The 21,777-nt window shown below is 32.9% G+C and overlaps 1 protein-coding gene across 2 annotated transcripts in view; it reads left to right on the plus strand.

Moving 5' to 3' along the window:
- Positions 1-297: 297 nt before the first annotated feature.
- Positions 298-21,777, plus strand: part of PACRG (parkin coregulated) — a 596,812-nt gene continuing 575,332 nt past the window's right edge. For both annotated transcript variants that reach the window (XM_044671843.1, XM_044671842.1), the window contains exon 1: positions 298-453. In XM_044671843.1, coding sequence (XP_044527778.1) covers positions 298-453 — 156 coding nt within the window. The remainder of the gene's footprint in view (positions 454-21,777) is intronic.

Raw genomic sequence — 21,777 nt, forward strand, 5'->3', positions numbered from 1 at the left:
GATACGTTGCCTAGCAACCTCGCTGAGCACCTTTGGAAGCCTGTTGCAGCTGCAGAATACGGTCCTGCCCCCCTTTCTGCCCCTCCCCTCCCCCAAACTCCCTCTTCACCTTGGAGCTGCCAAACAGCTGGAACGAGGAGCAAACCGGGGCAGGACCTGGAGGGTTTAATTTATTACCATTACAGGGCCGTTTTTACTCCCCGTAACCCCACTCCGGCTGTGTCCCTTCCTCCCTCTCCTCCACCTCCCAGTCATTCTTAAAGCACTGGATGTGGGAACAAGACATTTCCTAGGAAGATGGTGGCAGAAAAAGACACCCTGAATTTAAATAAAAGTCCAGAGAAGATGATGAAGAGGACCAAACTACAACCGCAACAGTCGCTCCCCGTGCACCAGCCGCACTCCCTGGTTTCTGACGGCTTCACTGTCAAAGCCATGATGAAAAATTCAGTCGTAAGTGATATCTCCTCAATTCAATGCACACACTCCGAATCAGACAGGGTACAGGAAGATACAGGTGGACAGGTTGTCGTTATCTGGAAAGGTCTGGGGCAAGTGAAATGCTGTGCCCAGCATACTGTTATAACAATAGAAATAATATTTTTATTTTTAAGCACTTTCCGAAGATTTCATCTGATAGCTTTTAGGCCTCTCAACATCCTCCTCCAACAGCTGGCCTGAGTGGGAAAGATTTCCTTTTCCTGTCCCCACCCCTTACCAATTCAAGGTCTTTCACTTAATGAATTCTGAGTTTTTCATAAATCTTTTGTAAAAATATTAAATCTCACAAATTCACATTAACAATATCAAAACAAAAACTTTAGATAGTCTATAAACCTTTTCCTCCATTAAATATAGTATCTGAAGTACATAAACTAATACACCATTAAAAACAGCCAAGCCCCCTCCAAGGTCTCTTAAAAACTGGCTCTCCAGCTAGCTTTGTACCAAATTTATAGCTGCCCATAATACTATATTTGTTCTCTTTAAAAATAAAATAATCTTAAGAGCAAAAAAGACCAGGAATGTAATACAAAAAGAAAATAGTAAAACAGAATATATATATGTACACATATATATATGACTTCTTTAATAAGCCTAATTAATAAATTATATTTCTTTGATAAATGGCTTTTAATTAACATAAATTTACCAAATAATTGCAATGGAACTTTAAGTAACTAATATAGCTTTCAAAAATCTGTAACTTACACTGGTGGAATTTCATTCGTCATACTCTAACATCTTTTTCTAATGTTACATTAAACATATACTTATATATGCATATGTATATTCTCATACATATGCATGTAGCCATCCATTTTCTTAATACTTATATAGTATGCTTAACCCATACTTCTATACCATAGTTATACAATAAATGAGATAACTACCTTTTGGACCAAACTATTATGATGTTATATAGTCTCTCATTCTGGGAGTGTATATGTGTGTCTGTCTATATGTATTGGGGTATAGAACAAAACATTTCTGTTTGTGAAAAGTTCCTTCTTTTCATTATAGTTCCAGCAAAAGTTATACACAAAGTCAATATTGTACCAACAGAGTACAGAATTCATTCCAATTAGAAGAATGATTTGTTCTTTTTTCTAATGTTGATCATAACTCTTAGATCATTATCTATTTTACTAGTTTACCTGAATTTTACGAGACCATATAAAATATTTTTCTGTCTTCTCTTAATGAAATTCTTTTATACTCATTACAAAGTCATAATGCATCTATATTTTACAATATACCTAGATCTTTTGTTATTTAGCATAACCTCACCTGAAGAGTCTATGGCCTAGTAAAGTCACAGTTGTTGAAAGAAGTACATTCATGCTTTTATTTCTCACAAAGGTAACTATCTTCAAATAATATCTCTTTTGGAAGATTTCTTATAAATACCTTTGTTGTAAGAGATAAGCATCTTCCTTTATTTCATTATTTCTTTAATAAGTCTCCAAAGTGAGTCTGAAAACGTGGGTCATTTGTTGTTATTCCTTTTGTTGGAAAGAAACATTTTCTGTGCATAACAAAATACAGAAGATTTTATCTAAAAGTAATAGAAGAGATAGATAAATAAAATTAAGACAAGGAATATGTGCCAACAACTTATAGTTGGAGCATAAACTATTAGAGTGAGGCTGTATTGAAAAGAACTTCTTCATTTCTCTGGCACTAGAATAGAACTATTTCTTCAGCAGCACAGAGCTTCCCATGATTATGAAGTTATTAACTCCAACGAGTTTCTTTTCCAAGGTTTATTTTCAGTCAACGAATGGAATACATCTAGTATCAGTTCTCCTTAAGCATTGTCAATGTGATGACAATCTAAAACTCTCAGAAACTTCCGTACTTTAGCTTACGTCAGATTCTGTCAGATTTTTCAGTTTTTAAATGTCACAATTACAAAGTTCCACATTAAAAATATGTAGCACTTATCCTAAAGGGTTACTATGGAAACTCTTGATGTTCCTTTTGGAGTATTTTGGCCATATAGATATAAATCTGATCATAATTATAGAATCAAACATATGGGCTGTATAGGAAGAAATACTTTATATGTAATCGCATCCAATAACAAGAGAACATGGAGTTTTTGTAAAATTAAACAGTATAATTTACCTTTTTATAATATAATTTATGCATATAGTAAAATAGAATGTATGCAAATATACCATGAATATAAATATACTATAAATATAAATTATATGAATGGTAAATCAATAAAATTATTTATATTTTCTTGAATAGTAATTTCTTAACTTCCATGGCAATTTTTAGTTGTTCCCAAGTTGCAGGAACTCTTTATTATACTTTGAGGAAGACACGATATCGTGAAGTGTGGATATATGCCTTTAAATCATTATTTTATCATATTTTCCTGAAAGTAGAGGTGAAAGAAAAAAAATATGCCATGTAAATAAAATGGATGATTTCACACTTTTTCTTTTTTCCATTTAAGCCATTATATACCTCTATGATATATATAGATCCCTATTTTAAGAGTCAATTTCAGGAAGATACTGCATGATACTACCAGGAAATACTGCATGATATCTAGGCTTTGTGTTAGGGTAAGTCTCCATTTGCTTTCTAGCTGAATTAAAATGGTGTCAGATCAACAGACAGGTATAGCAGGGAGAAGGAAAAATGTTTTCCCACCTTCCCCTTCAAATACAGCAAATTTCTTAACTCCTGATATGTCAGTGGTGTATCCCTAATTTCTTCACTTCCCAGAGATCCTGACAATGATCCTTGAGTATGTAAGGTATTTATTTTCATAAACTCCATTCACATACCTATGTTTTGGAATCTTTGAGAAATATCATTAAGTGAGAAGACAAGGAAAAAAATGAGAAAAAAATCTGATTTATTCTCATCCAACTTTTTATATTTTCTTGGCCTCATCAAATTAAAAACCTGCCCTCATGATTGTGATTGAACTCTGAAAAAAAAGTTTCTTCTCTGTGTGTTGTGTAACTAGAACTATATAGATATTATGGCAGAACATCAAACTTATGTAAACTAGTGTTATTAGAAAGATTTTATAGAGATCCAAAAGCAAGTATATGAGTTCATGATGATGTTTGCTCTATACCACTTTTTTTGCTAGGAAAAAAACAGCTTATTTCTGGCAAATCTCCCAATTTGATGCCCAAGAAATTTAAAAATTGTGTTGTTGCTTCTAGTGGATATATTTATTTTAGTGAGGTCCAACCACTAATTCCATTTTATCCTCTCATCAATGCCAATGTCATTTCCGCATATGGAATATCAATGAGGTAATGAAAGTCTAAACTCTGTAGTTCCACTATCATCATCAGAGAAAATAATAACATAAAATCTCCAGAATATTTATCTCATGTGCATCTATTTGCTCTGTTGTCTAGTAGTAAATGTAATTGTTGTCAAGATAATCTGGTTTAGGTGGTTCTTAGGAGAAGCTCTCCAGAAATTAATTTTCTCAATTGCTTTTTTTGCCATTTGATGAGATTACTTATAGTCTTCCATCTATTCCCTCCTTTATTAAATGAGATTGTACCCTAAATATATATTGCTGTGTTCCTCCATTTGGCAAGGAGAGTACATGTTGATTGACTAAGATTTCTTCTTTCTTTTGGCTTCCTTATTATGGGGACTATTTTGTTTCATTTAATCTTTTTAAGGACTGATGTCTTTGCTTTCAGATAAAATAGTTCATTTTATCCATAGTTTTGATATTGAGAACTTGTTTAGTTGGTATAGATTGTAGTATAGTCTCACATTTTATCATTTGTTCAGACTTGATCTACGTGCAGATGATTTTCCAAGAAAATTATTGATATATTTTTGTTTTAATACTAGAGTTATTTTTCAAATACTAATTGCAATCTCTCTCTATAATAAATTACCTGAATATTGTGTTTACTCATTTGTTAACAGAAAGAGGATATAGGTTCTTTAACTTTGATAATGTGATTTTAAAATTAACTTTTAGTTTGAAATTTTAGTGCATTTCAATATTAACTTGTCAACATTATTGATTTTTTTACATATGTATGTAGTCTCTTGGCTCTAATTCACTATCATTTTCCATAACTAATGCTTTTTTCTGAATTATTTCTATTTATCATGCCTTATGGTATAAAAATATTCCATTGTATTCATATACTATAATTTTTGAGCCAATTACTATTGGCTAGATTTTTTTAGTTTCTTATTTTCATAAAAATGGCTAAGAAAACTTTTGTAAATTAAAGCCTTTTTTCTAGGTTCCAGATTCCCTGGGGGCCAGTTATAATATTAAAATCTACAAATCAAAAAGATTTGAACAATTTAATAATTTTTATCATATTATCTTAAATATTTTTCCAGAATTAACTGAATTAACATATGTTTTCTTAAAAGTAACTACTAAAGTTTTTCAGTATTTTTTCATCTTTTCCCTAGTGAAGATCAGGGAATTTGTTAGGATTGTTTCAATGTGCACTTCTCTGAGTAGTATTGATTTTTATAATTATGTCCATTTGTTATTAATAGATTATATTTCTCATTTTGAAAATAGCTTATTAATATTCTTTGATCAGGTGTCTATTGGGAAATAGCCCTTATTTTAGCTATTCAGATCAATTAAAATATATTTTTAGATATACTTTTACCAAAGACATTTAAAACAACTATTTTCCAAATATTTGTCTTTTCATCTGATTCCAATTACTTTGTGTTAAAACACTTATGATTTTCTATAATCTAGTCTTTAGATTTTTTATGACTTTTCCCTTTTACTTGGTTATGAATTTTTGTTAAATTTACTAATGATTTGAACTTCCATTCTTTAAATATTTTTATTGTGACTTTCTAAATTTAGGTTTTTTTTTAACCATTTGAAATTTGCTATGTTTTGTATTTTGGGCACTGAATTTTTTTTTAAAACCCTTACCTTCCGTCTTGGAGTCAATACTGTATATTGGCTCCAAGGCAATAGAGTGGTAAGGGTAGGCAATGGGGTTCAAGTGACTTGCTCAGGGTCACACAGCTGGGAAGTGTCTAAGGCCAGATTTGAACCTAGGATCTCCCGTCTCTAGGCCTGGCTCTCAATCCACTGAGCCACCCACCTGCTGCCCTGGGTTCTGAATTTTTGCTGGACTTTCCTCCTCCCCATAGGTTTCCCATCTATTCTTGTAAAAAGAAACCATTCCTTTGTCATTTATGTAGTAAGATTTATAAATATTAGTTTTTTAGGTGCATTTGTTTCTGTAATGTCAGTCTAAGTTTTTCTTATTCAATTGATTCAATATTGTCCTTTTCTACATTTTAAAAAATCTACTATCAGAGTTTTTTTGTTTCATTTTTAGTATAACTACTATTTGTAACATTGATCAAGATTTGGTAATATCCAGTCTCTTTCTTCCATGTTTCTTTTCATGATAACCATTGACATTATTGACCTTTAAGTCCTTTAAGATGAATATTTATTTTGTCATCTAAGTAATTAAAATATCACTTTGGTAATTTGTTTACTATATGGGGAAATGTCATAGAGTAATGAGTAGTATTACAGTATTGCCATATGGCATAGCATAGCCCATTGGGAACTTTAAATATCTCTCCAATTATATGTATCATTTTATTTCTTTAAAAATGGCTTCATAATAAGATACAAAATTTATATGTATCTTGGTAGGTCAATAGATGAGTATTTTATGCATTTTATTATTATATTGAATTGAATTTCTCTTATTCTTTCCTTTGGGGTTGTATTAATAACATATCAACAAGGTGAAATATTTTGTGGGCGTATTTTTTATCCTGCTATTGTAGATGTATGAAATATATTGAATTTTAATTGACTTATCTTTTTTGAATAAATCAACATATAACCTACTAGTATAAATAATTTTTTTTCCTTTGATGACTCATTCCATAAGTTTCTTTTTCTTGTCATTTTATTAGTGCCAACATTTCAATATTATGTCTAAACTGAGGCACAGACTCCATGAAACATGGGTCTCTCTTCTTCTAAGAGGGAACAAACATCCCAGGGTGCTGTGACAAGCACAAGACCCCTAGTCCCTTTGTCCCCAAGAGGAAGTTTTCCCAGAGACACTGTGCAAAGGCCAAGCCCTATCAGAATGAAATCTCTTTCTGTGAGAAGGGGATACTAGAAAGATACTGTTCATTTAAATCAGTGGTTCCCAAACTTTTTTGGCCTACCACCCCCTTTCCAGAAAAAAAAAATATTACTTAGCCCCCTGGAAATTAATTTTTTTTAATTTTAATAGCAATTAATAGGAAATATAAATGCACCTGTGGCCATCACCGCTTCCCTGGATCGCTGTAGCACCCACCAGGGGGCAGTAGCACCCACTTTGGGAATCACTGGTTTAAATCAAGATAATCTTTATCAAGCAAGGACATAGGTGTGCCTGTAGAACAAATTAGTCTATTACCAAGGAGCTCAAGGCAAAAGTAGCAAGAATGGGCTGATGATCCAGGTTGGAGTCTGAGCTGGTATGCATAGTCCATAAAAGCTGGTATGGAATGGAACTGGCTGGTTCCCCAGGGAACTAGGGAGACCCAAGTCCAGTTGAGTATCCCAAGACTGAGAGAGCTAATTTCCAATGCTTATTCCATGCCAGGACATTTAGGTCATATTTTCAAAGACTGTTTCTCCAAATCACTCTCAGTCCACGGGTATAGTTACTCATTACCCATATAGTAGAGCAATTTGAGCATATCAAGATAATTTACCCATACATAATATAATAGTAGTTACAATGGACAATCTTGTTTTACCCCTGTTTTATTGGGTGTTTGTTTAGTCTTTCTCCACTCCAAATATTGCTATTCTTTAATACAAATAGTTTTAGCCATTTTAAGGGAAAGTATTAATGAGAGATTCTTTGGTAAAATATTTTTCCTCCCTCTATTACTTTGTCACTATTTTTGTTGTTACTAATTTTGTCTTAAAAAGATCGAGTATTTTTATAGTTTTTTCTCCTAATGCTGACCCATTCTTTGATTCTTAGTATAAATTCTACTTAGAGAATAAACTGTTGAATATATTTTTATAGCTTTTGGATGAATACTTAATATTTTGCATCACAGATTTTTTTCTTATAGTTTTCATTCTCTGTTATGTTTTTTCTCTAGTTAGAATATCAGCAACATAGTTGCATAGGGAAATAAGTTTGATAAGATTCCTTCTTATCCTGATAAGGGGCTTTCTGAGGCTCAAATGATTTAATGGATGTAAAACAGGTTGCAAAACTGAAAATGCTTGATAAGTGTCAATTATCAGCATTATCAGAGTAGTTGTAATTATCATATCATCACCAGGTTGGTGATGACTTCATTCCTGGAGCCTTCTACAGACCACCTGATGAGCTTAAAGCTAGGTTTGTAGAGTAAAACAAGCATATGCTGGTAAATGTTTAACAACAGGGCTGGGGAAGGTGGGTAAAACAGAGGAGGAATGAATATATATGCATATTAAAATTTAATCTGTTATTAGCACTTTTTAAAGTCTATACAAGCACCCAAACAATTAATCAATCCTTGATTTTTAGTGAATATTGATTTATGAGATATAAAAGCTCACACTGAATAATAATACTTTAAAATTGGGAGAGCTGTTTCCAGCACACATTCCTGGTTTTGACCATTTGGATAGCACAAAAATTCCTTTTTAGTTAATTGTTAGAATTATATAGATATCTGGATAAGCTTTTAAAATTTGCTTTTTATTTTTGCTCTTCAAATGTATTATTGCTGTTTAAATTCTCTCTCTAAAACTGGATTTTTAGATTCCCTATTTCCTGTTTTTTATCTTATTTAAAAATTTTTGTATGTATTCATCATTGTAATTTAGATTTTCATATAATTGGACAGACTAACTTCTTTTACTCATCTCTTTTCCCCTCTCCATTACTTGTGAATTCCTTATTTAATTTTGGTAATTGGGTAATTTTCTAGCTCTTCAATATAGTTTTAATTGTATTAAAGGAAAGTCATTTTTTCCTAAATTGCTATCATGTTGTCAACATAAGTGAGAGTAGTCTTAATTTGGTCACTTAATGGTTTAATGATTTTTAATTTTGATATTTAAAAATCTGTCATTTTATTTGTTCAATTATTTCTCTTCAATTTTGGTTATCTCATTTTTATTTTCAAAATAATTATTTTATGCTTATTTTGGGATTACTATTTTTATTGACTATTGTTTGATCTAGGTATTAACCCAATTTAGTCTTAAGGCATGTTATTCAGTCTTTATGTTACATCTTGTGTTTTATGTTTTTTTAATTAATAGAATTTATTTCCAAATATCTCAGCTCCTCTGTTCCCTACTCCCTCCATAGGAAGCATCATCTGGCAGACATCACTTATTTTCAAAGATTCTTATTACCAATAAAGTTCCTGAATGCTTTGGGCATACTACCTTTAAAAATGTTTCTAATTACCTTTGTAATTTATCACTTAATCTATAGCAGTTTCTCGTTAACTAGATTTACCAATTTGAAATAGTTAGTTAATCATGTGCCTCAGGTTATCCCCTTCTTCAGGATTTTAATACTCAGCTCTGCCAGCCCTAAAACCCCATTGTCCTTTCAAATACTATTCATAAAGTGATATATATATAGAAAGATACAGATATATGAATATTATATGAGCAGGGATTGTTTTATACAGGGGATTTCATTAGTTTGAGGTTTTATTTAGTTGAAAAAAGCAATAAGTAGAGTAGCTAACCACTATCTAACATTACTTAATATTTTGATTATGTAATTATAAGGTTTAAAATTGAATAATCCTTATATACAATTTAGTCCAACTATATCATTTTATACTTGAGAAAAAGGTGGCCCAGATGTTAACTTGACTTATGTATAAGTCACACATGTACTAAGTGGCAAAACCAGGGTGTGAACTTGGGTTCTGTGATTCCATATCCAGTGTTCTTCCCCACTATACCATGGATTTTTCAGTTTATGTTTATTATAATCACATTGCATCTATTACTTTAATTAGAACATACTTTTAAACTTACCTTTTTCTGTTCTTTAAATGTAAATTAATTTTAATGCTTAAAAGTATGACCTATTCTCCTTCCTCACATTTTTTTGGCCTTGACTTGAGTTTGTTGGTATGGGGGGACTCCCTTGTGGGGAAACTCCCTCTTGCCATAGAGATCTATACCTCTTCCACAACTTATATTTTTAGACAGTTGCCTAGGACACTGAATTCTTAAATGGTTTGCTGAGGGTGGTGTTATTCAGTCATGTCCAACTCTTCATGATCCCTGCACTATATTATTCATGGGGCTTTCTTGGCAAAGTTACTGGAATGTTTTTTGTTTGTTTTGTTTGCTTGTTTGTTTTTCCATATCCTTTTCTAGTGGATTAAGGTAAACAGAGGTTAAGTAGCTACCAGGATCATGCAGCTAGTAAGTCCTTGAGGCCAGATTTGAGTTGAGGTGTTCCTGACTCAAGACCCAGCCCTCAATCCACTGAGCCACCTAGTTGTCATCTATGTTGAGGGTACATAGCCAGTATGTGTTAGAGGTAAGAACTGATCTTATGTCATTCTGACTCAGAGGCTGTATTATACTGTACTGCCTCTCCATATCCCTTACCAAATCAGAAAGAGTATTGTGGTTCTCTAATATTAAATATATTTACACTTTTAAAATTATTTGTAAAATGATTAGATTGTCAATTTTAATATTGTATAAATTCTATATGTGAAAAAATTAGAGAGCAAATGAACAGTTTGCTTCTGTTGCCCACTTATAACTGCTAGAAGGCTTATTTAGAATGTGCAGACAAACTAGGCTATATTTAATGATGTTTTTCTTTTCCAAGTCAAAGGTCAGTGTTCTTACTTTTCAAAATGGAGTAAATTGCTAGATTGTTATCGTTTACTTTGGCTAAAAGCATTTGATGACTGTCTCCTAGGCAGCTGAATTGAGATCTGAATTAACTACATTTTTTAAAAGAATTAAAAAAAAATGTTTTTAACAAAGGTCCTTAGGCCCAAAGTCATACAAATTATTGTTCGACCCAATAGAATTTTAGAACAATGATTTTAAACTTTCATAGATTTTCATTACTGAAGCAAACAATAAATGGTTTATGTACTCCCATTCTGATACTTTTCAGAGGAAGCATTTCTATCTCAACTGAAACTACTAAAAGGTGAACTGAAAAGCTACCCATCTACAGTGAAGGTGGGCAGGTCAGGGCACAGATAACATAGTATTTATGTAAAGAACTATAATGCTTTGATAATTGTTTCAGGCATTCTGAAAAGAGATTTTTTTTCTTGATTGGAGTGAATGGGGAAGCAGATTCATGGGAGAAAAATGACATAAACTAGACTTTTAAGGAGTGTTAAGAAAGGTACAGGAAAAGTTGGCAATGGAGGGCATTTAAGATGTATGTGGGGGCAGGGTTAGCACTGGGGTAGAAAAAGGCAAGTCATGTACTGGGAATTTGGCTAGACTTTAGTTGTAGAATAATGAAAGATGAGGGAAAATGTAAGTTATTTATGTTATGCAAGTAGCCATAAGAACACTGCATCTAAAGTCAGATGACTCAGATTTTAATTCTGGCCCTGATATTTATTACCTCTATGCATCCTGAGCAAGTCTTTCCAGTTTTTTGAGTCTCAAATTTCTTCTATCAATAAAATGAAGGAACTGGACTAAATGATATTAAAGGAAACTTGAAGCTTTAGTTCCTGTGATTATAGGTTTTTACTTTATTTTTGGCTTTGGGGAACCATGAATTTTTGGTTTTGTTATATATATATGTCTTTATTTTGTTGGGGAGTGATCTGGCTGAGTTATGAAAATGTAATTGAGCTAAGAGACATTGGAGACAAGCATCCTTCTGAGGCAGATATTGTAGTAAACTAGGCATGAGGTTAATAATAACTTAAAATAATGTGAAGATAGTGGAAATGAAAAGGAAAAGGAAGACTGGATTAAAAGATTGTGATGTAAGGGGGCAGCTGGGTAGCTCAGTGGAGTGAGAGTCAGGCCTAGAGACAGGAGGTCCTAGGTTCAAACCCAGCCTCAGCCACTTCCCAGCTGTGTGACCCTGGGCAAGTCACTTGATCCCCATTGCCCACCCTTACCAATCTTCCACCTATGAGACAATACACCGAATACAAGGGTTTAAAAAAAAAAACATAAAAAAAAAAAGATTGTGATGTAGCAATTGGCAGAAACTGGCAAATGATTCAATATGAAAAAGTGAAGTCAAAGATTAACATGAACTTTGAATGTTGGTTGTCTAGGAAGAGGGTGGTATTATTTATTCAAAGAAATATGGACGTCATTGGGAGAAATGATTTGGAAAGGGCTGGAGAATTGGAGAGGATGTTGAATGTAGTCTTAAACACGTTGAATTTGAGGTATCTATGAAATATCCAGGTGAAACTGTCAAGTGGAAAGTTTTATATGTCACAATAGAACTTGAGACAAGCCAGATGTATGTGCTATTTGAAGGGTGAGAAAACAGATGGATAAGGGTTTGGAAAGAAGAAAAGAACCAAGAAAAAATCCTAGGCCCAAATCTTCCCTCTGGGATCCATTGTCCACAGTGTCCAAATGATCTCCTATATGTTCCTGTTCACATAAGGTGAATAATTACCACTTCTAGTATAAAGACTTCTCAGCCTAACCTTTAACACCCATCAAAATCTAGATCCAGTCTTCTTTTCCAGTATCTTATTTCCAGTTTCACTTCAGACATGCTAAATGAACTCTTTTCTATATCTAGAGTGAAATCTATTCTCATTTCAAATTCTTTACCTTCAAGGTTCAAATCAGATGTCCTTTCCTTTTGATTACAGTCTCCCTTCCAATTAATATTGTTCTCTTTCTCCTTGAATTATTGTATATTCACAATTGTATGTGCTTATATTACCTTTTTTTGTATAAGGGTAACCTTTTTTGTATCATTCTCCAGTATGGGAAAGTCTGTGAACCTGTTCTCAAAATAATATTTTTAAATGCCTAAAAAGATTACAAAGGCAACTAAAGGTCAGTAAAAAAAATTTTTCTCTTTTCTATTTCACAACCTCCTCTAAATTATATGTCCTTCATACCCCAGGTTAAAAACCCTTGCCACAGAAGAATATAAACTCCTTAATGGCAGGGATGATCTTATTTTTGTCACTGAAGTGTGTCGTATAAAATTTCTTAGTAAATATTTGTTAAATTGAATTGGAGATCTCTCTATTCTCAAGGCAGAGTAAATTGAATTGATAATGCTTATACTTGGGGGAGGGAGATTCAGGAGAAGAAAAAGAAATGGCCCCCAAAAGCAGGCAGAATGATGTAGGGATCATATAGGTGATAGAAGTCAAAAGTGAAATGATTTTTAAGAAGGAAGAAGAGGCAGGCAAAAGTGTCAAAGGTGAAAAAAGAGCTTAAGGAGGGATAGACTGAATGAACAAAAATAACTGGCAACCTTTAATCAATCAGTAATTGGGGCATGTTTTTGCTTTAGAAAGAGGAGAAATTGACTATATAAAATATTTGAATCTAACGTTTTTCTCTTTAAGTATGGTATATTTCATTGTTGGCATACTGCTTTACTCCTCCCATTTTTGTTCTTTTACCTAGTTATGTTAAATGCATTTCTTAAAAGAGGACTTTTTAAATTTTAAAAGCATCTGATTCTAATAAGTTACACTAAACAGGAGATGTCATTCTGCACATCAAATACAAATCAATTCTTTATTGTCAATTAATAAAAGCTTATTAAATAGGTGGTTTGAGATTTTCCCATTCCAGGTTTTATATATGATGTTTCCATATATCTTGGGGTTGGGGGGAGAAGGGAAGAAAGCATCAAATTCTTAAAAATAAAACAAAACAAAAAGACTACAAATCTCTCCTTTTCTTTGTATCCCCAAATATAAAGATTATGTATCTTACTATTGCTTATGTGTATATACATATACACACATATACATAGACTATATATACATATACATATGTAAACATATAGGAATGTGTATGATAAAGACAGTATGTAGATGGCAAGGCTTAGAGTCTAGATACTCCTGACTCTGACATACTAGCTTTGTGCTGTGATCATGAACAAATAACTTAACCTCTCAGTGTCCCCGAGGACACACTTTGTAAGTTATAGGCAAATTGCTGATCTGCACTGGCGGAGTGAATAAGGAATTCCTTGCACCAATGAAATATCTCCAAGAAAAAGAAAAAGCATGTATATGTATCTGTGTGCATATTATTCATATATGTACATGTGTGTCTATATATGCTTATATTTTTTACATATATATGTTGAAATTTAAAAAATTAAAATCACAAACTGAGATGGATGAGGACATGGGGGTTAAGAAATAAAATGATAAATAATAAGATTTTGTGCCTACATATAGAAAGGAAAAAAATTACTTCCATCTTTCAGCAAGCCAATTCAATAGCCATTTAGCCATTTACTGACTGCCTATGATGCAAAAGGCTCTGTTTTAGGTGCTGAGGAAAATATAAATATAGAGAAAAGCTCTGTTCCATGATATATCTTGCAATCTAATAGAATAAGACAAATACTAAAAAACAAACAATAAAATAATGCTACAAATTAGAATATACTTATTTTAGGTACTTATGTATATGTATATTATTTGTATACTAGACACATCTATGTATGCTTCTCTACTATTCCTTATAAATGAGATCTGTAATATAATCTGGTATTACTTTCTTGTAAGTGGTAACAAAGAAATTACAGAAGCTTTTCGAAGCCAGTCCTTACAATGACCTAAATTTGAAGCATCAGTGTATTCCCCTTGAAAGAAATCAAGGCTCTTTGAGGCCTTGTTCTTCTTTCTTCTCTTACCTCCTTAATCTTGTTTCAAATACAAGATCTGTTTCTAGGGCTGAAGAAAGGATCAAATGATAAACCTTGAAAACACTTTGAAAGACTGTAAAGTACTATGCATGTGTAAAGGCTTGTGTGGTCTGGTAATGTACATGCACAGGTGTGCTTTTGACACAACTGCTGCCAATCTAGAAATTCTTTCCTTTCTGTAATTGTACAATTTTTTTTACCCTAAGAGTAAATCTTTATTTCAGTTCTTCAAGGATTCATATGTCAGTAAAAGATACCTCTCCTATTGAAGCATATAATATTGGTTCCCCGACGTTTTTGGCTCAGGATTCCCTTTATTCTTTTTAAAGTTGAGCTTTTCTTTATGTCAGTTTTACATATATAATATATATTTTTAAATACACATTTGTTTTATGTGTATATATGTCTGTGTCTATTATACATATTTATAGATATTGACCATATTAGAAAGTAAAAGTTTAGTAGTTGTAATGAAAATAATTTTGACTGCATTAATCCCTTTAAAAAAATCTTGAAAATCCCCAGAGTCCCTGAATTACGTTTTGAGAACTGCTGGCTGTTGCTGATAGTAATTTCCAAGTGTTGGTTTAGATTACTTCTTGGTCCAAAATGATAATGATCGCTAGCCTTTACATAATACCTACTATGTGCCAGATACTGTGTTAAAAACTTTACAGATATTTCATTTCATTCTCATAGAAACCCTGGGAGGTGAATGCTACTATGATCCTCTTTTTACAGATGAGAATATGAGAGGCAAACAGAGATTAAATGATTTGCCCAGGGTCACATAACTAGTAAGTGCCCAAGGCTGAGTTGAACTCAGATCTTCCTGACTCCAGGCCCCAAATTCTGTTCACTAGACCAATTGACTTTCTCTAGAGATAGATGACTCAGAGATAACAGAGTTGCTTTGACTGAAAAATAACATCATCTAGTAGCCAACTTTTTGATAGCCTATTTGAAACATAGCTGGAGGGTAGAGGAAGAGTGGTCTTTTAACAATTAATATATATTCCATGACCAGGCTCAAGCTTTTCCATCTTAGTAGGGTCCATCAGAGCCTCTTTTCTTTTGGCTTGGCCAATGAAGACCAAGGTCCTTTTCAGCTCTCTATTTAAAAGTCTAAGGAATTAGAAAGGGATAATTGGATTTGACAGTTTGTTAACTTTGGAGAAAACAGTTTCAACAGAATAGTGGATGTGGAAACTCAAACTCTGAGCTATCATTATTGTGCTTTAGTGGATAAATGCAACTTTTATATCTGTAAAATTCCCTTCCATTGGATTAGACTTGGAATTCCAGCCTATTCTTATTATCTTCAATCTTGAATCTGCCATTTGTGATAATGGTTATTCCTTTTTCCTGAAATGTTACTAATGCTTCCTGAAAATTAGAAAAAAAATCTTTTTTCTGTGTCTTACTCTCAGTCATAAAGATTTTAAACAGGATATAAAATTTAATGAAATTCCACTTGGTACCGAATTCAAGGTTAAACCAATTATGAATTTTTTTTGTAGTTGTTTCCTAATATTTCTCCATCTTGTCCACACACAGAAACATACACAAATGACCCCTACAATTAGCATGTACATTATTGTTCAGGTGTGTCTGACCCTTTGTGACCCCATTACTGTCCCTGGAGTTTTCTTGGCAAAGATACTGTAGTGGTTTGCTATTTTCTTCTCCAGTAGATTAAGGTAAACAGAGGTTATGTGACTTGCTCAGTGTCACACAGGTATTAAATATCTGAGACTACATTTGAATTTAAATTTTCCTGACCCTAGGCCCACTGTTCTATCGACTGAACCACCTTTCTGTCTCCAGCATGTATATTGGGACACCTGAAAACCAAATAGACTTCTGCTTTTGAAGCTTCACTATATGATACAAGTTTCATAGCACTAGGGCAGGTAAAGTAGGCTATTTGAAGCAGCATGTGGAGGAAAAGACAAGAGACAGCACATGTAACATTGATCAAATTGCCCCTCAAACCCTGATAAAGATAGCCTACAACCTTCTCTCCAAATCTCAAACCACTGATCTGGTTTCCTGCATCATTAAGTGGAGAAGGGTTTTCTCTTTGGAGGGGCCCCATATCCTCTCCCTCACTGACACAAACTGCTGACCAATCTGTAGCAATAAGCATTGTAGTTCAAAAGCATAGGTAAATAGAAGCACTTTCAGACAACTGTTCCCATTTCTATCTGCCCCACAACCATCATCCAGGGGCTCAACCCTTGTAGAAAAGATGCTGCTATCTCACCATTACAAATACTAACTACAATCTAGTAGGACTCTTGAAAGGGCATATCTTGTGAATGAATAGGACTTATCTGATTGTAGCTTAAGATAAGGTAAATGACCAAAAAATGAACAGAAAAATCAAAAAGTACTTAAAAAGTTTCCGTATCCCCTCCAACTTTTGGCATTTTGACTTTTTTTAATTTTAGTCAATCTGCTAGGTATGAGATATCATAGAATTGTTTTGATTTGCTTTTCTCTAATTAGTAGTGATTTAGAGCATTTTTTCTTATACCTACATAAGGCTTGATTTTTTTCATTCATAAACAGTTCATAACTTTTGCCCATTTTTCAATTTGGTTAGCAGCTCTTATTCTTATAAATTTGACCAAGTTCTTTATATATTTTACATATGAGACCTCTATCTCTTAATTTCCCCCATTTTCTGCTTTACTTTTAATTTTGACTACATTATTTTTTTGTATAGAAAAAATTTAATGCAATCAAACTTATCCATTTTACATCTTATAATGCTCTCCATTTCTTGTTTACACATATATTTCTCCCCTATCCATAATTCTGATGAGTAGGATATTCCCTATTCTTCTAATTTGCTTATGTTATCTCCTTTTAATAACTAGATGATGTATCTACTTTGATCTTTTCTTAGTGAAAGATATAAGATAATGGTATGTACCTAGTTTCTGCCAAACTACTTTCCAAGTGTCCCAGCAATTTTTACCATATAGAGAAAATGCCAAGAGAGTGTGAGTTTAGAGGCTGAGGCTGACCATCCAATAACTTGGGGACAAGAAGTGTGTAAAAAATAAAACTGGATATTAAGAGATAGGTAGACATACAAATACAAGCATAAATATAGTTGCTATAATTATAGATAAAGATATAGATACAAGTGTAGGTTGACAGATATGTAGATATAGATCTATATATTTAAAAAACAATGAGATAATCATATAGAAAAAATAAAAGATAACAGATGAATTGGTAAGTGCCTTTTATTTGTGTTTTGTTTGTTCAAATCCATGATTTCATATATATAAGGAATTCAATGTGGAATTCCCTCTTTGGTTAAGCTCTGTACTGGAAAGTTTTAGAGAGCAGCTAAGGGCCAGTGACACCCTGAGGACTTCAAATTGAACCAGTTATCCACTCACTCTACTACATTGCTTCTTAGAGACTACTCTCAAGATATTATTAATAGAACCAGAAGAGCTTTCTGGTCCATTTTAAAGAATTTATCATTGACAAAAGTTGAAAAGGCAAAAAAAAACAAATGAACACCACCACCACCACCACCACCAAAACATTGTTAGGCAAATGTTTGTTGCCTCTAAACTTAACCAGCTGGGACTTAGCAATTACTCTTTCAACATTGACTTGTGAAATCCTTTTTTAGCTTGGAAGGAACTTTTGGAACTTCAGCTCCACTTGTAGAGCCTACAGATTTATCTTCAGGTCATAAAAAAAGGTATCAATGAACTGTTTTGGATGGGTTATATTGTCACTGATTATTAAAAGAATACTTATATTAAAAAATTCAAGGCAGCTAGGCAGGACAGTAGATAGAGTAATAGAGCCAGACTATGGAAGAACTGAGTTCAATTTGTAGCCTCAGATACCTCGGCCACAGCTCTGTGACCCTGAAAAAGTCATTTAAATTCTGTTTGCCTCAATTTTCTCAATTATAGAAACCAATTTTACCAAGAGAGAAAGTTTTAGGTCTCAAGGAGAAGATCCCCCAAATCACTACTGTAACAAGATGGAAATAGGGACATGATAAAAGCTGCCACTCCTCTCATATCTTTCTTCAGTAAACCTGAAGTCAAGTTGGCCTTGTTCATCTCCTGTCCTGAGGCTAGAAGGCGGAAGTTCCTAAATTGCCTTGAAGACAACTTGAACCGAATTGAAGAGACTAAAGAGCTCTCCACTATCCACTCTCCTTTAATCCCCTCAATCCCAGATATAGGCAAGAGACATGGACCTCTACCAACAAGAAGTCTCATTGTAATGGGCTTTAGTACTTGGGTATGCAACAACAAATACTTTTAACATAATCTTTTGTTGAAATAACTATAGGCTTCAAAATTAAATTCTTGGAACAATTACCAAAGCCAGTGAAACCAGGGATTCATTAAAGTATTGAGTTACGTTTTGCCCTTTAGTTATTGTGGTTGTGGTTATTTGTTTCTTTGGATCAGTTTTTCTTTTCATAAATGTATAAAACTTTTTAGATGTTCTGCTGGCTCAGAGAATCTTTATCCTTAAAATTGTGGTCCTTTGTTCTTCTTCCCTTCTTCTTAATTGTCCAGAAATACAAACAGCCCCAGAAAGTACATGGACTGCTCCAAACTCAAGAGTTCTAAAGAAAACAGTTGACTTCATTTGGACAAGGCAGGTGTAGAAAATACAGCACTGAGAGGCAGCTAGGTGACTCAGTGGATTGAGATAGTGAGTCCTAGATTCAAATATTACTTAAAACTTTCTATTCTACTGCTTTGGAATCACAGTATTGATTCTAAAATAAAAGGTAAATGTTTAAATGGAAAAATTTAAAGGAAAGAAAGAAAATGCAACATGAACCTAATCTGCTTTTCCCCAGATAATTAGATGATGCAAGTGAGTGAAGGAATTACATTTCTTATATGTTGGGAAAGGAATAAGTTTATTTGTGATTATATTTTCTGAAATGGAGATTCCTCTTTTTTCTAAAAAAAGGAGAAGGTGAAGGAGGAGGAAGAGGAAGAGATGAAGGAATACAAGAGAAAGAGAAAGAAAAGAATAAGGAGAATGAAGAGGAGAAAATGATGATGATGATATCCTAGTTCCTAACTGATGTTCTACTCACACATTCATTAGAAGAACACTCAAGAACTCTGGATCCAGTCAGTTAGTTAATAAACCTTTTTTGAATGCCTACTATGTATTCAGGCACTCTGTTAAGTTCTGAGGTTACAAAAAAGAGACAAAACAAAAACAAAACAAAACCCCAAACTAAATGAAACTGTGGCCATAATGAATGGATTCATTTAGCTGGTCCATTTCCATTTCATATCCTATTAATATGCTAGTTCATTGTTTATGGAGCAACAGGAAGGAACTCAACAGTAATTCTCTAGGAAAGAAAGACTTGCTGCTATCATTTCATCACAGTTTCTATTCTAATCTTATGGCATTTCCCCCTCTTCTTTTAAATCAATCATATACTGAGATGCATATCTGTTTCATCAGCGGGAGCAATTGTATCAAACACTTTGCTAAAATTCAAGTGAACTCTTAAATATAGCACTCTTTTGATTTGGCATTTCAGGAACCTTATAGCTCCTACCCCGAAAAGAAAATAGGATTGGTTGACCTTAATGAGTTCTTGATGAAGCCATGCAGGCTCTTTGTGATCTCTTCTTCCTTTTATAAATATTCAGTAATTATTTCTTTAATAATATATTCTAGATATTTTCCAAGAATTGAAGTCAATCTACTTCTTTGTAGCCTTGACATTCAATTTTCTTCCCTTTTGGAAAATCAGTGCAATATATATTTTTTTGCTCCAGTTGTACTTACTTCCTGTGATCTTTCATAGGGAACAGTAAGGCTAACCATGGAATAGTGGATTTTATGTTGAATTTGGAATTGAGAAAACCTAATATTCAAATCCTGCCCTAGGCAATTGTTGGATGACTATGGACAAGTCAGTTAATCTCTCTGAGATTCAGTTTCATAATCTATAAAATGGATAATACTTGGAATGTTTACTTTACAAGGTAACAGAAAAGATTCAAATGATTTAATGTATGTAAAGCACTTAGTAAGCTGTAAAGCAGTATACACGTCAGCTCTTACTAGTGTCAGTTGTTATATTTCAAAGACCACAGAACGTACTAACTCAGAGGATTATTCTTAAGCGAATCACTTTGTAATTACTATAGGACTTGCATTAACTATGAAAATAAATCCCCCCAATTTATACTCCCTGAGGCTTTTACTCTCACAAAATATGAGAGCACAAAAGTAGGCCTATGTTACAAATGGAAGAATGTAGAATGTCAACAGAATAAAGTTGCTTTAAGTAATGAAAGCCTCATAATGTATCCCCCAACTTGAGGGTATTAATTTTCAAGACAAGATCATTCTTGATATGTTCTTGGTATTGAATAGATCTCACAGAACAAAAATATGCCTGTATTTTACCTGGTTTGGTATTCAGTTTTTTTAAATGTTCTTCATATAATTATTTCCCTATGTTATAACTTTTGCATGTTTTAGTTTTTTTTATATTTTTTCCAGATTATATGTAGTTGGAATTTTAATAATAATTTTCTGACATTTTGCTATCCATAGTCTCTCCTCCCTTCCACTCTTCCTCCTCCCTGAGCAGGCAATATGATATAGGTTGTACATGCTATTATGCAACATATAATTCCATGTTTGTCATGTTATGAAAAAAGAGACATATCACTTAAATTAGAGAAAAATTAATGGAGAAAATAAAGTGAAGATCAACTTATATTATTGCTTTTATTGTGTACAATATTCTCTTGGAATGTCCCTTAAAGCAATTCAAAATATAAATGATATAGAATGAAGAAAATGAATATATAGTATTTGTTGTAAGAGGAGGAAAAGCTATCTTGTGATCAATTTGGGCTTTGTAGCACCCTGAGGTGTTAAAAACATCTTTTGTGATCTGTTAATCTAAATAAGGAATCTTAGATGATATAAAATAAGTATGTACGAAATAATTTTTTATCTACTACCCCTTATTCTTTGTCCCCTCATCACAAATTCTCTCTCCCTTTTCTCAGGCCATCTTTGTGGTTGTTTTCAATTTCTCCATTGTGGATTAATTAATATATGTTGAGCATTTTCCTATAAAAATAGGGAATATATAATTTTTTCATTTTGCTTCATTCCTTGGAACTTATTCATTAATTTTATCTTCATAATAGTAAAGAATTTATTTTTATAGTTTAATTCTTCCAAAAATAAGTAGATACTTCAGATTTCATAAAAAATCCTAATTTGGGGTTGGCTCAAGGCCAACAGCTTGTTTTCATGTATAATATAATAAAATACATATATATATATAATTTAATCAATGAATTTTAAACATTTGAGCTATGGTACATTGGAA

This window comes from Gracilinanus agilis, chromosome 4 (genome assembly GCF_016433145.1).
Source record: "Gracilinanus agilis isolate LMUSP501 chromosome 4, AgileGrace, whole genome shotgun sequence".
In the NCBI taxonomy this organism is placed as follows: Eukaryota; Metazoa; Chordata; class Mammalia; order Didelphimorphia; family Didelphidae; genus Gracilinanus; species Gracilinanus agilis.